Source organism: Canis aureus, chromosome 21 (genome assembly GCF_053574225.1).
Source record: "Canis aureus isolate CA01 chromosome 21, VMU_Caureus_v.1.0, whole genome shotgun sequence".
Lineage (NCBI taxonomy): Eukaryota > Metazoa > Chordata > Mammalia > Carnivora > Canidae > Canis > Canis aureus.
This window is the reverse complement of record NC_135631.1, coordinates 49,454,319-49,468,565: the sequence shown is the minus strand read 5'-3', so window position 1 is coordinate 49,468,565 and position 14,247 is coordinate 49,454,319. Positions and strand designations below refer to the sequence as shown.

The window sequence follows — 14,247 nt, the reverse complement described above, 5'->3', positions numbered from 1 at the left end:
GCAAATCGTGCACCTTAAAGTATAGAGTTTGTTGAAATATGAAAGCATATGTAAAAGTGAACACTCACCGATAAGATACATGCCGATCCAGTCTCCAGCGTCCACCTCCTCCTTGATGTCCCAGTGGATCACCAGGTCCTGTGAGTGCCCTATGGAGTAGTAGGAGCTGCTGACCATGAGTGTGGAGCGGCTGTCTGAGGTGACCAGGTCGGTGTCACTGGTGGAGCGGGGGATGGTGACGGTGCCGTGGGGGCCGTTCCGAATGGCCATGCTGTGGAACTGGCCGGGGTTGTAGCTGTGACGGAGTGGCTCCTTGCACCGGCGTCGATTCTGGGAGTTTCTAGATGGAGATGCCATGGCGGCCAGGCCTAAAAACCTGTTCTGGTACAGATTCTGTGGGGGCAAACAGACAATTAGCGGGGGTGGAAGATACCAGCTAGGTAATCGCGGTCTTCACAGGGAAAGAAGGATGTGCTGGGAGAAGAAAGGAGCTGTGAGCGAGCAGCCCTCCAAGGGAGATTTGAAAGAGGACACAGAGCATCTTCCTCAGGGTTCACACAGGGAAGACAAGCATAAAAATGCCAGCTCCCCAAGGGGCCATGCATTTCCACGCTCTGCTGGAGTCTGTTTCGCCTTCTCCTTCTAGCCCATGGGTCTTAGAAGGGCTCAATGGCTCTGGTGGTGTGACTGCCCCAAACGAGCTGCCATCTCTTGAGAAATCTAGCAGCAATTCAATTGGATCCAACTTTATCTTTTTTTAGGGTAGATTATGATTATGATTATGATCACTGAACATTTTAGAGATCCTTGCAGCATTCAAGACCCCAGACATACAGCCCAGAATTACAGGTGGCTGAGGCTGCTAGACCTCCATTACCACTCTCCACCCTCCAGAAATCTCCAGCCATCTGAGATTCCCATTAAGGACCTGTTCCAATCCCTTACTAATCTTTGAACACCATAATTTTCAACAAAGTCCAGTCTCAGAGAACTATGGCTCGGAGCCCAATGTTATTGTAGAAACCATTGTATCTGATGAAAAAAAAATGCATGTTTTTTGTTTGCGACATTGAGCACTTACTATGAGCTGAGCCAATGCACAGCAATAGCTGGATTGTTTTGGATACAGATGGCTTTTAAAACATGGGTCGGGAGCGGGGGGAACATCATATCAAACTTGCACAAGGGATTCTTTTTTGAAACAAGGAAGTGTGATTCTGACTTCATCAAAGTATATAAAAATTGGAATTTAAATATATAATTTTGAGATACCTGGCTATAAAAGTACATGCCATTCTACAAATAGGAACACTTTTGTTCTCAAGGAGAAGATTAAGGGGGTGCCTCGGTGGCTCAGTTGGTTAAGCACCAGAACCTTGATTTTGACTCAGGTCATGATCTCAGGGTAGTGAGATGGAGCCCTGCATCGGGCTCCGTGCTGTACATGGAGTCTCCTTAAGGTTCTCTCTCTCCCTCTCCCTGTACCCTCTCCTCACTCCTGCTCGAACTCTCTGTCTTTAAACAAAAACAAAACAAAAAAACAACCGAAGAGAAGATTAAGGCCTGAAAATGTGTTGAGTCATACAGTTTAGATCCCAGGGCCAGCTACTTATTGCACACATCAATCAACTGCAAGTTATAGACTTTCTGTTTACTGTCATGAGGCCCAGGCCTCAGCGGCACTCTGCTCTTTGGATTACATAAGTCTGTTTAGCAGGCATTGAGGCCTGCACTTTTTCCATCTTCCAAGACCGGGGCACTTGTAAAAAGTCCATTAACCTGATGAAGCACAGTGTTGGCATTCTCCATCTCAGGCCTTAATGGCCATGTGGCAGGCCTGTTGGTTCATTATTTGAGTCTCTTGTTAGGAATTCCTCAGGTCTCCCTGGCGGTAACCATGGCATTACTATAGCCAGAAAAGCCAGACTCCAGAAAGCATCTCATCGCACTATTGGTACCATATGGTCTTTTATTTTTTTTTTAAATGCTTGTCGTGTGACACTATGAACATGGACAGACCACGGTGTCACCTGGACGATAGGCAGAGCCCAGGGAACACGAGCCGCCCGTGCACCTCACAGGCATCCTGGCTCTTCTGAGCAGCTCACAGGGGACATCCATAACCTGACCATCCTCCAGGGGGACTTTGTCCAGAGACCCTTGGAACATCTCCAGAAAAGAAAGGCTGCTGCTAGAGCATAACATTTCTGCAGTTTACACATGCTTGATGTGGACTATTATGGAGATTAAAAACAACTGGGAATTAAATAGTCAAGCTTATGATTGCAGGTTAAACCAAAGCTAGTGCAGAACCTACCAAATTCCAACCTGTGCATCCCTGGACATTTTACTTAATCTTCCTGGTCCTCAGTTTCCTCGTTTGTAAATGAGTTGCTGTCATCACTTAATGAGACAATGCAAATTAAGCCCTAAGCATAGAAAATACTCAATAAATAAAAATCTACTGCTAATATACTACCGGTATTGCTTTATTAAGAATGCCTCAATGAAACATAGGTCCTGGGCAGTTGGCCGGGCTCACACACTGGCCAAGGGTCCCCTCACATCATCCCAGGGCCCTCATACTTAATTCCTTCTGCAACAAACCCACAAATCATTTCTAGTCACGGTCCTGCAAGTTGTTTTTCAAAACTGAAATTCCAAGCATTAAACAGTCCAATGTATTTGTAAAGGCACCCTATATACCAATTTCTTGGAGAGGAAGGCTCCCTTTATCTGTCAAGTTTGTGCTTGAATAGGATATTTTTGCATTAATGTTGAGGCTTGAGGGAATTTGATTGATATACTATCAGCTGGTCCCTCAGAAAAAATTATAGAGTGCTTTTCTTTTGTTGAGGACACTTCTGCTGTGGTATTTTTATTAGAATTCCCTGGAAACCAGGCAACTTTCCTGAAACTGTCAAATTACACCAGTGCTACTGTCTATGTGGCATAGAAGGAACCATTAGTCAAGGAAAACGTCTGTCAGTAATTTACTGGGTTGCAATAATGGCATTTGCCCGGAATCAGTAAAGCGGCCTCAAAGCTGTTCCTTGAAGGCTGCACTCCCCACCCTCCCCACCAAAGACACTGTGTCTTTGTCCACACCCTCTCCATTTGTACTTGCAGGGATTGTATGTCTGCTTCAAGATTATGCCCCAGCACCAACTCTGCTATAACCTCCCCTTGCATCCTTTTCCCATTCCCCAAAATGTGGGCCTCAGCTCTGTGATCCCACAGGAATCCCCGTCTCCTGCAGAGATGCTGACTGTATTATGGCTAGTTGATCAATTCACACACGTCCCTTTGCAGTGAAGACTCAAAGCCAGCACTTCCTGCTCCTGGAACTGGCATGACTCCTGGCATCAAAAAAGGCCCCTGAAGCTTTAATTAATATGATTTATTTTATTCAATGAGGTCCCTCCTTTTTGCAGAAGGGGTTTAAGTTCGCTATTCAAAACAGATAAAAGATGGAAAGATATAAGTCAGTAGATAGTGCAGAGAGAAAAAGAGATAAAATTTATGTACAAAGGCTCACCTAAAACTATATGCCATCGTGTCCCTAAACAGGTGTTATTGTTAAAGACTCACAACAGCTGCCTCTTGAACACAGCAGGTGGATAGCTGATCCCCAACGTGCGATTCCTTTGTGGCTACACTTTCCCGGGCCATTCACAAGGGTTCCAAGCTCACACTATAGACTCATCCGGCTGGAAGAAACAATTTAATCATTCTCCGTTCACATCTGAACTGCGAGAGATAGAGAAGGATCTGTCCTGCTTCTAAATAGCCCTGGATAAAAGACCGCTCTCTTCCAAGACAGTGATTCCATTGTTGTACAACCTCAAAATTCTTCCTAAGCTCTAAAGGCAAATCTCACGAGACAGGGACCTGCCTTCTCCTTCCTCCCCGCAAAGAGCAGGAGTGGCTCTCCCATTATCTAGGAGGAGGAAGTCAACAGTATCACTAAATTGCTTCCAGTTTCTTCTCCGTCCCACTAAGTCATTTGAGGTTCTTTTATTTTCCCTTACCTGGGTGATGGGTAATAGACACATATAAGAAACCAAGAGAATATTAGTAACAGCTTCAGTGACACTGGGATTTTCCAATTGTTTGTAATCAAGGGTGTCTACTTGTAGACTACGGTAAGCACAGATTGTAACTGACCCCCGAAAAAGCGAATCCAATGAGTGAGCCACTGAAGACAATCTGATCACATTGTGACCTACTTCATAGGGAGGAGGATTTGCTTGCTGGCTTGTTTCCTACTTGCAGCTGAAGATCCAACAATGATGTTTTGTTTACCTATTTTGCTTTCCAACTGAAATCACTCAAATTGTTAAAATGGTTTTAATTAAGTGATATGTTCTTGGAGTTTTAAAAAATCTTGGAACAGGTCTTGCACGTTTAGTGCTTTAAGTTATTCTTATGCATTAGAGTATACTGGCAAACGTGAAACCTGTAAGGAGATGGAATCTTAAAAGAAAGAAATCGTCACTTCTAGGGAAGGGACATGTTATTTTGGATTTTATTTTTTTCCGGACACACAGGGAAACAAAAGATTCTGCTGCCTCAATTTCTAACTGACAAAGTCATTAATGGCTTTTCTGTTTTGGAATACATAAAGCTGTGAGTGAGTACCATCTCAGAAATGAAGAGCAAGTGGACAAAAGCCATATCTATAATAGAGAAAATGACCCTTAAAAATTGCCTCCACCCTAAGAAATCAAAAACAGTGAGTGGATAACACAGGCCCTGAAGGAAATCTCATTAAAGTATATGAGACAAGGTTATACTAACTGGCATTATTTAGCTGAAAGAAGAGCATAATAGTTTTTGAGTTCAGGAACAGATTTTATTTTGAGCAAGTGGATGCCTTAAGCTTTTTTATCCTACACTCATCTCTGGTTATGCCATCAGAGAGGTAATGAAATAAAAAAAAAATTACACGTAACTTGTCTCTTTCTACAACGGATCTGAGAAAATTTACAACAAAAGAAATGTACAAGGAAATAGAGACCAGACAAAATAGGAAGTAGCAATACGAAAAAGGATGATGATTCTGAGCGTTTAGTCTATGCAGGGAACTTGGTGCATTATCACATTAAAAACCCATCACGATCACTACTTCCTTGGTGAAAACCCAGCTCAGGATGGTGGTTCATAAACATTCCTGAGGTCCTCCAAGAAATGGGGATTTGAGCCTATTCTATGTGATTTTAAGAGTGGCCTCTTAAGCACTGTCTCCAAATTATAACATGGGCAGATATGCTTGCAGAAATTGATTCAGATACTCCTCTGATCTTCTTGAAAGCCAGGAATACAAGGAAAGCATAGTTCTCATGATCAGAATATAGAATTTTCTTCTCCCTCCAAGTTCTTAATAAAACACTTCATTTTACACTTTATCTAGAGAATACCACATGATATGGTGAACATTACCTTTAAAAAAACACTTAGAAAAATCATAAACAGTGGCAGATTCTTGCCCAAGTTTTTGACAAAAGGCAAGGTTATACTATAAAGCGTCTCTCTGGGGCTGTGTTGTATGGCTGTGTTGACCACATTCAAAAGCCCCCTTGGCTTATTCGACCCCTTATGCCCTAGACCTCCTGCTCTCAATTCCATGCCTGTTCTCAACCTCACATCTCTCTCTGGCCTTGATGCAGATAAACTGGAGCCTGAATGACCTGTTCCATCTACGAGGGTCTTATTTCGTATCAGTGCCCCTCGACTGAGAAGCAAGTGCCAAGAGAATATGGGTCTTGACCAGCCCGTCTGGGCCTGCATTTCCAGCTAAAGCAGTACCTGGTAAGAATGTCATGGGTGCTCAATAGATGTTTTGTTGGATGAATGAATGAGTGAGTGAGTGAGTGAGTGAGTGAATGGCTCAGGAAGGGGAGCATCTGCCTCTGTATCCCGGAGCCATGACATCACGCTCTGCTGTTTGAGTTGAGGAACCTTCTCAGTGCCTAATTTGCCTAAAGCACAGGCTTGTTGCCCAGAATCCCCCATTACCAGTTCCTGAATGATACTGGTAAAAAGGGAGAGGTGTGGATGAGATGAGATCCCACCCCTGCCTCCCCTTCTGGGTCTCACATCCTGAGATCTGAGTCCTGCCTGTACCTTTGTACGTCTGCTTGGGAACAGCTGTGGGTGAGTGAGGTCACGGGACAGAGGTGGCCGTGACTTGCCAGATGGCCAAGCACTTTGGAGGAGGAAAGTGGGAGGAGACTGCAATGTTACCATCTCTAGCCAACTCTTCAGTTCCTATCACACCTGTCTCTGAGACAGTGTTTTTAGCCTCAAAGCCATGTGTTGAAAAGGCTGTGTTTTGTGCTGGCCATTGTACAGAAGAATATCACAGAATTATATAAACTAAATTGTGTGGGCTCCTTTTTTTGAAAAAGAAATAGAATCCCACACATTGCCGGCTGGAAGGGAACATTAGGTGGAGGAAATGTTAATAAGCAAATCAAACCAAGTCAGGGAATATCCACATAGGAAGTCGTCATGATTTGACAGACAAGGGACTTGTTAAAGAGACAGTCAAATGAATTATTTTAGGAACACAAAAGGCCTTACCACTAACGAAAAAAGTTCAACAATAGGTTTAAGTGAGTGGAACAGCCTCCACCCCACTTCTCTCTGGAGCCCCCAGTGATGGCAGCAGAAGAAAATCTTTGCTCCTTGTTGCTCCAATGTCATTCTCGCTCCTTATGCTTAGGAGAGGTGACCAGGAGGCCTGGCCATGCTTTGCAGGATATGCAACTTTTACCACTTTGGTCAAATACGGAATTTTTTTGTGCAACCCTGAGCCACTTGGGAGGTTTATGCTTGGAGATGTTCAAGAATGAAGCTGTCAGAGTCTGGGCAGTTACTACAGCCAGAATAATCAGTGGGGGATGTAGGTGAGGAGAGCAAGAAAGATAGGAGGCGGGGGATCTTCCTATGTTATTTAAGGGAAATTCCTGATCTCTAGCAGCATCTCCTTCTGCTCTATATGAAAAGAAAAGTCATTGAAAGTGGTATTCCTCTGTGTGTGTGTGTGTGTGCATGTGTGTGCGCATGTGTGTTGTGTGTGTGTGAGAGAGAGAGACAGAGAGACAGAGAGGCAGACAGATGGACTCACAGACAGGGACAGAGAATGAATAGGAATGCACAGATGACTTTCCCTTTTCAATCTCAGACATGTCCTTTTCTCCCGCAGGAGGGTTCCATCTCGATGCAAGTTGGGAAGGTCCCTTCTTTATGTGTTCACACCCACTGAAGTAAAGGATATGCTTCTATTTCCCAGAACCACAGTGATGGTCCAGCAGGTCATGGCAGCCAGGCCCCAGAGATCCTGCTGGCCACCCCGGAGCCACCTGGTGGGCGTGCAGGGGAGCAATCTGGCTACAGAGCTGGGCAGCCATGAGCAACAGCCCTGATCACCACAGCTCCACTCCTGGAGCTCCCCAGAGCTGCTGTACCAAGTGGGGTGACTGTCTCTTCCATACCCAGGCACCACCACCTGCCTAACGACAGTCTAGTCTTCAGAACCTGACCTCTAAAACCGAGTCACACAGACTCCCAGAGCGACCGGTGGGAAGTCATGTTCATTCCCTCCTGCTGCTGTCGAAGGGCAGTGGCCTGCCCTGGGCACAGCATGTGAGTAGCAGAGCCACGAATGGAACCCAGAACCCAAGCCCCACGGCTTGGACCCCACTGCCTCTCTGAGGAGGCAGCCTCAGGCTTGCAGAGGATGTAAGGCACCGTGTGTTCTCCTCCTCTATTCAGAAACCTGTTTAGATTTGCTAATAGGCAATGTGGCCCGACAACGAACAGGGTTCTAAGAAGGACATTTGAGCAGGATTGCAAATGAGGTGCTATGTTTGCATACACAGTGAGGTTAATGTTCAAATACCTTAGTATTTGTCATGGAGGTTCAGGGTGCTGTATAGATGCTCTCTTAAATTTTTCCATCCCCTGGGAGGTTGGACCCAGCAAAGTTGGTGAGATTTTTAAGTAAACTGTCTTTTTGTTTTCTTCCTTTAGCCCATTCAATGAGCAAATGTTGAGTCATTAGTGTGTACTAGACACGGTGCCAAGTATCAAGTATGCAGAGAGACGTGAATTAAACAGTGCTCCTACCCTCGAAGGGTTTTGTGCAAGAGGCAAACATTTAAGCAGTCAACTCTGACACAATGACAAGGACCATGACAAGAGTGGTAGGCAGGGTCCTCACGGGAGGGAGAGGGATGCTGGAGATGCCTTCCCAGATGGGAGAACAGTAATAGTGTATTTGGAAGGAGGAGTAGGAAGGTCACCAACTGGTCAGAGGCAGAGGGAAGTCCCAGCTAAGCAGAAGGAACCTGTGTATAAAGGCAGAGCTTTACATACAAGCGTGGCGTGCCAGTGTTTTCAGCAGAGCTCCTCCTAGCTGCCTGCCAGAGAGTGCCAGGGGGAGCAGCGAGAAATGGGAGACGAGGGGGTCCCAGGACACACCAAGACATAGGATCTTCCCCTTTAGAGGATGGGGTGGGGTGGGCGGGAACAGGAGATTTTTTGCTCTAGGAAATGATACAATCTATTCACCTTAGAAACATCACCCTATAGCAGTGAGAGGAAAGCAAGGGGAGAGGATCCCTCTGTGTCTGGAGAAGCCTCTACTACAGCAATCCTGAAAGCCAAGGACACCTCTAGGGAGAAGCTTCATCAGACAATCCCTTAAGACTAAAACCACAGGGCCATCTGCAACCCAGGGGCTAAGATCCACTGTGGGAGGATGACAGGTAAAGGAACAAGGTATGGCCTGTGTCCTTGAGGGGGGTGGATGAGGGGTAAATGGAGGAACAATCCAAAGGCACAGTCACAGAGACCACATACGGCACCGAGTGTGGCCTGTTTCTGTTGGGATCTCGTGGCCATTGCATTCAACCAGGAGCAGGGCAGTGCCCTACACCACACTTAGCGCATTCTAGGGCAAGTGGTAACTGTGCCTGATTCTACCACTGGGGACACTGCGTCATTTAATAACATGTGCCCCAGGATACTTTGCTCCTCAGAACTGATCAAGAGAAGTAAATTTCAGGACTTTTGCATCTTTCATTTTCAAAGCTTGGACGACACATCAACACAAACTGAACTGGACTGACTTTCTGGAACATACTGTATTTATAATCTTACTTTGCCATAGAATACAGTACAAAGGCTAGTCTTCACTGTTATATAGCAAAGTAATGTCACCAGTGATGTAGTAGAGCTCACTAACACATAAGTCAAACACACGTGAGCATGTACAACATGACCTGTACCGTGCTGGAGGTGAGGCCTATGCTGGATATTATCTGGTGGTGAGAAAATACAGAAACTAATTATTTCAACCTAGGGTGAAACACAAACAAGTTTAGAGGGATTCACAAGATAGGAAGATAATTACTCATTTTGTCAGATAGGGAAGGAAACAAGACTTAGGGAGAATCGGAGAAAGAACATTTTTTTTCTTTTTTTAAGGCAGAAGGAACATATGCAAAGGCAAGACAAGAGTTATAAAGACTGTCCACATGTGTCCAGGGGACTGGAAGACCAGGGTGCCTGAAGCAGAGGGTATGTGGGGCAGGAGCAGTTTAAAGATTTTATTCGTTTATTCATGAGAGACACAGAGAGAGAAGCAGAGACACAGGCAGAGGGAGAAGCAGGCTCCCTGTGGGGGGCCTGATGTGGGACTGGGATCATGACCTGAGCCAAAGGCAGACGCTTAACCGCTGAGCCACCCAGGTGCCCCAAGACCAGTTTTAAGGCCAAGTGTGCCAAGTTAAGGATAGAGGGGTTTCTTTTGGGGACACTGAGCCCTGTTAAAGCCAGGGAAAGAGTCAGTGGTGGCCTCACCTACCTTGTGCTTTCATGAAACTGTGCTGCTGAACACCTTCCTTCACCAACAATGCAGCAGAAGTTTCTACCAAAGCACTAGAAGAACTACTGGCCAAGGGGCTAGATATGCACAGCTAGGGAAGAACCAAAGAATCCTCAGGAGGATAAGGGTTCATCCACACTGCTCTTTCAGACCACCTGTCAGGACAGGGGGAGCACCATCCTGGACTGCAGCTCTAACAGAAGGGCCAATCTTGAGGAACGCGAACCAGATGGCCTATTACCGGTACACAGGGGACCTGAAGTTGCCGCAGCAGCACTTCCTTTTGTTATCAAGCAGATAAATTCAGTGTTAAGACTTGAGACCATTTTTTTGGAAGACAACTTAGAGCAGTGATGAAGAGGCAAATAGCATCTAGTCTCTCTCTCTCTCCCTTCTGTGTCATTCTTGTCTTTGTATCCCTTGAGAAGTGACGTGGCCAGTTCATATCCCAGAGGGAGTCACAGGTAATACTTTCCTTCCCAAGTGCCTTCCCTCCCATCATTGTGCCCCTCCTGTGATGATATTTCTAGTCCGGGCTACTCAAGTCCAGGGCTAGCTGTCACCCATTCCCTCAGCCACACCAGGTTGTGCCATCTCAGCACTCACAGTATAACGTGAGGGCCAGCAGAGATGGCTTAAATCGAGAGACATCGGTTGGAAAAAGAAGGAAGTAATTAAAAAGTGGTGCCATTAAAAGAGGATTAGGCCTGTCTTAAGTGATGTAAGATACAATGACTATGAGAGTTGGAATGACAAGGAGAAAAATCAACCCATAAGCATCTCTACCCAGCTTCTGACATCTATAGAAGAGAGAAAGAATACAGGAGCAGAGACAAAAATATTGCTTTTGAAGTGAACCACAACTACACGGACAAAGTGTCTAAATCTGTGAAAGTCCCTTGAAGGTTCCCACAGCATCAAGGTATCCTCATGGTCAACACAGCAAATCAAGTGACCTTGAAGTGCCCTATTACTTTATTATCAATTATTTATGGAAATGGCAAAAGGAAGGAAGATTTCTATTTTGAAAACAAAAAAAAAATATAAGATTTGTTATTTAGCTCTGTTGGCATTAGTCCTCACTAAGATTATGGCTAAACTGGATGGGGAGCTCACATTCAGGCTGTGGTTATTCAGATATCTAGGCTCCCTACTTGGCTTCTCCCGTATGGAGACCACCTCAGCCAAAGTCTTGCTTGGTTTTAAGAGAACATTAAGAGTAAAGAAATATTAGCCGTTACTTTTTCAAACACGACACACTGCTGAGATTCTTAGATATCTTTCATAGACTATCCTTTCCAACATTTGCCATACTAATGAATCTTTTTAATTTTTCAGAACTAAGGAGAAGGGATAATCAATGGAGGCTGCTTGGAACCTTTGACTCATGGACAAAAGCTACCAACAGACAGTATTTTCAGTTTTCCAGACTTAAAGAAATAGAATGGCTTTCTCCTAATCCATCTCTTGTTTGGATGCCTGGGAGCATCACCTGAGCTTCCCGATGACACACAAAAGATGCATCTGATGCAGTAAAATTATGAGCCCCAATGCTTCTCCCAAGAATTCCAGCCACAGGGAACTTTTGCTTAATAGTATGCTATAGGTTTAGATTACAGTCAATGAGAACACAATTTAATTTGACCCTCAGTAGCAACCACCAGAAGGCAAACTAGATTATCATCTGGCTAAGACATTTTTCACTCTTAAGCTGATGCCTGGAAGTTGTAGGTCTCAATGATACGGTAATATATTCAAGAACACTCACTGCTATTTCAATTAATTAAAAGAGAAGCTGCCTACCCAGACAAATAGAACTCAGAAGTCTCAATGATATGGATATTTTAGAAAAAAAAATCTTTTTTTTTTTTCCATTTGAGGCTTGAATTAGTTATTCAGATAACATCTCTAATTTTTCCTTTTACCTTGTAGGTGGGAGGATTAAAGTTCTGTATCCTTCCAGGGGTTGACATCTGTAGGAGGAGCCATGGGATATAGGAGCAGCAGACACAGCCCTCCCTTCACTGGGTGGCAGCAACAGAAACAGTGTCATCACAAGGAAATGCCTGGGTTGCCATTCAAACTGCTCATCACGCTTTTTCTCAAAGCCCCAAGAGACAGTATTAAAAGGAAAATGAGAAAATGAAGTAATCTGGGTTTCTGAAAGGCTGTTCGAATGAAACATTAGCTTTGAGGAAGAAGGAGCCACAGGTACATGCTAATGAATCTTAAGTGCAAGCATTTCCATTACATTAGCTTTGTTCTTTGCAGAGGACAAGTCTTCTCCTCATTTGTAACAACGCGCTCCCTGTCAGAACCTCAATTGTGACCCGCAGCAGAGGCCAGCATTTTACTCTTGCTTTATTACTCGCAGAAAGCTAGAGCCACATTTCAGAGTGTCTTTCAACCGCTAAAGGTGCATTTCCCAGACAATCTTCATTTATTTATTCATTTGGTCAACAAATGCATGTGTCAAACCCTGGATAATGAACAAGAGTATAAGCTATGGCATCTGCCCTGGAAAAGAGAACACAAACTTGCGTGAAAAATAAATGAATCCAAGGTACTCCGTGGAGGCTCGCCTACCCTCCTGCCAAGGTGAGAGTTCCCAGGAGAAGCACAAATGCAGGGTGAGAGTGGGGCAGGTATTCCCCATAGGGAGAACGGTGCATGCTGATCAGAATGCAAAGGAACCAAAACACAGATTTTAAGTCCTACCCAATTTAAGTTTGCAAATATCTTCTCCGTTCAGTAGGTTGCCTTTTCATTTTGTTGATAGTTCCTCTGTGTGCAGAAGAATTGTAATTTGATATTGCCCAATTTGTTTATGTTTGCTTCCGTTTCCTTTGGCTTTCGAATTAGATTTAAAAAAAATCATTAAGACAAATGTCATATATACACAGTAAGGAGTTAATATCCAAAATATAAGAAGAACTCATGTAACTCAACAATAAAAACGCAAACAACCTGATTTAAAAATGGGCACAGGATCTGAACAGACATTTCTCCAAAGAAGACATGCAGATGGCCAACACGCGTGTGAAAGATGTTCGACATCATTAAGTACCTGGGAAATATGAATTAAAAACCACAATGAGATATTACCTCCCACCTGTTAGAATGGCTGTTATCAAAAAGATGGAAATAAGTGTTGGAGAGTATGTGCAGAAGAGGGAACCCTCATGCACTGTTTGTGGGAATGTAAATCGCGCAGCCACTGTGGAAAAGAATATGGAAATACCTTTACAAATTAAAATAGAACTACTCTATGATCCACTTAATCCACTTCTGGGTATTTATCCAAAGAATATGAAAACACTAATTTGAAAGGATACATGCACCCTTGTACTCTTTGCAGCTTTATTTACAATAACCAAATTATGGAAACTATCCCCATTTGCAGATGACATGATAGGAAATTACCGCCTGTGTTTTCTTCCAGGAATTTTATGGTTTTAGGTCTTATAGTCCAGTCTTTAATCCATGATGAATTATTTTTGTGTATGCTGAAAGCGGCCTAGTTTCCTTCTTCTGTATGTAGCTGTCCAGTTTTCCCAACACCATTTATGGAAGAGATTTTCCTTTCCCTGTTGTATATTCTTGGCTCCTTTGTCATAAATTAAGTGACCATATATGTATATGGTTTTTATTACCTGAGCTCTCCAGTCTGCTCCATTGATCTATGTGTTTCTATGCTAACATCACACTCTTTTGATTACTGCAGCTTTGTAGTATAGTTTGAAATCCAGCTTTGTTTTTTCTCAAGATTGCTTGCTTTGTCTTTTTGGGGTGTCTCAGGTGACTCCAATTTTAGAATTATTTATTCTAATTCTATGACAAATATCCTTGGGATTTTTTTTTGACAGGGATTGTTTTGAATCCATAAGCACAGAATATCTTTTCATGTATTTGTATCTCCTTCCATTTCTTTAATCCATGTCTTACAGTTTTTAGCATACAGGTCTTTCACCTTCTTGGTTAAATTTATTCCTTAGGTATTTTATTTTATTTTTTTGATGCAATTATAAATGCTACTGTTTTCACATTTTTTCTTTCTGTTAGTTCATTACTAGTCTATAGAAACTCAACAAATTTCTGTATGTTTATTTTGTATCCTGCAACTTTACTGAATTCATACATTAGTTCTAACAGCTTTTTTGTGGAGTCTTTAAGGGTTTTCTATATATCATATCATATATCATATGTCATATCATATTTGAATAATATGGACATTTTAACCATGTTCTTTGAATACATTCATTGGTCTTTTCTATTGTGCTTTTAGTCTCTGTTTCATTTATTTTTGTTTTCAAAACCAAAAATAAATATTTTTGTTTAGTCTCTCTTTTCAT

The 14,247-nt window shown here is 43.3% G+C and overlaps 1 protein-coding gene across 4 annotated transcripts in view; it reads right to left on the bottom strand.

Moving 5' to 3' along the window:
• HECW1 (HECT, C2 and WW domain containing E3 ubiquitin protein ligase 1) overlaps window positions 1–14,247 on the bottom strand; it is a 441,131-nt gene that overhangs the window by 248,863 nt on the left and 178,021 nt on the right. For all 4 annotated transcript variants that reach the window (XM_077864126.1, XM_077864125.1, XM_077864127.1 and 1 more), the window contains exon 3: window positions 69–393. In XM_077864126.1, coding sequence (XP_077720252.1) covers window positions 69–393 — 325 coding nt within the window. The remainder of the gene's footprint in view (window positions 1–68; window positions 394–14,247) is intronic.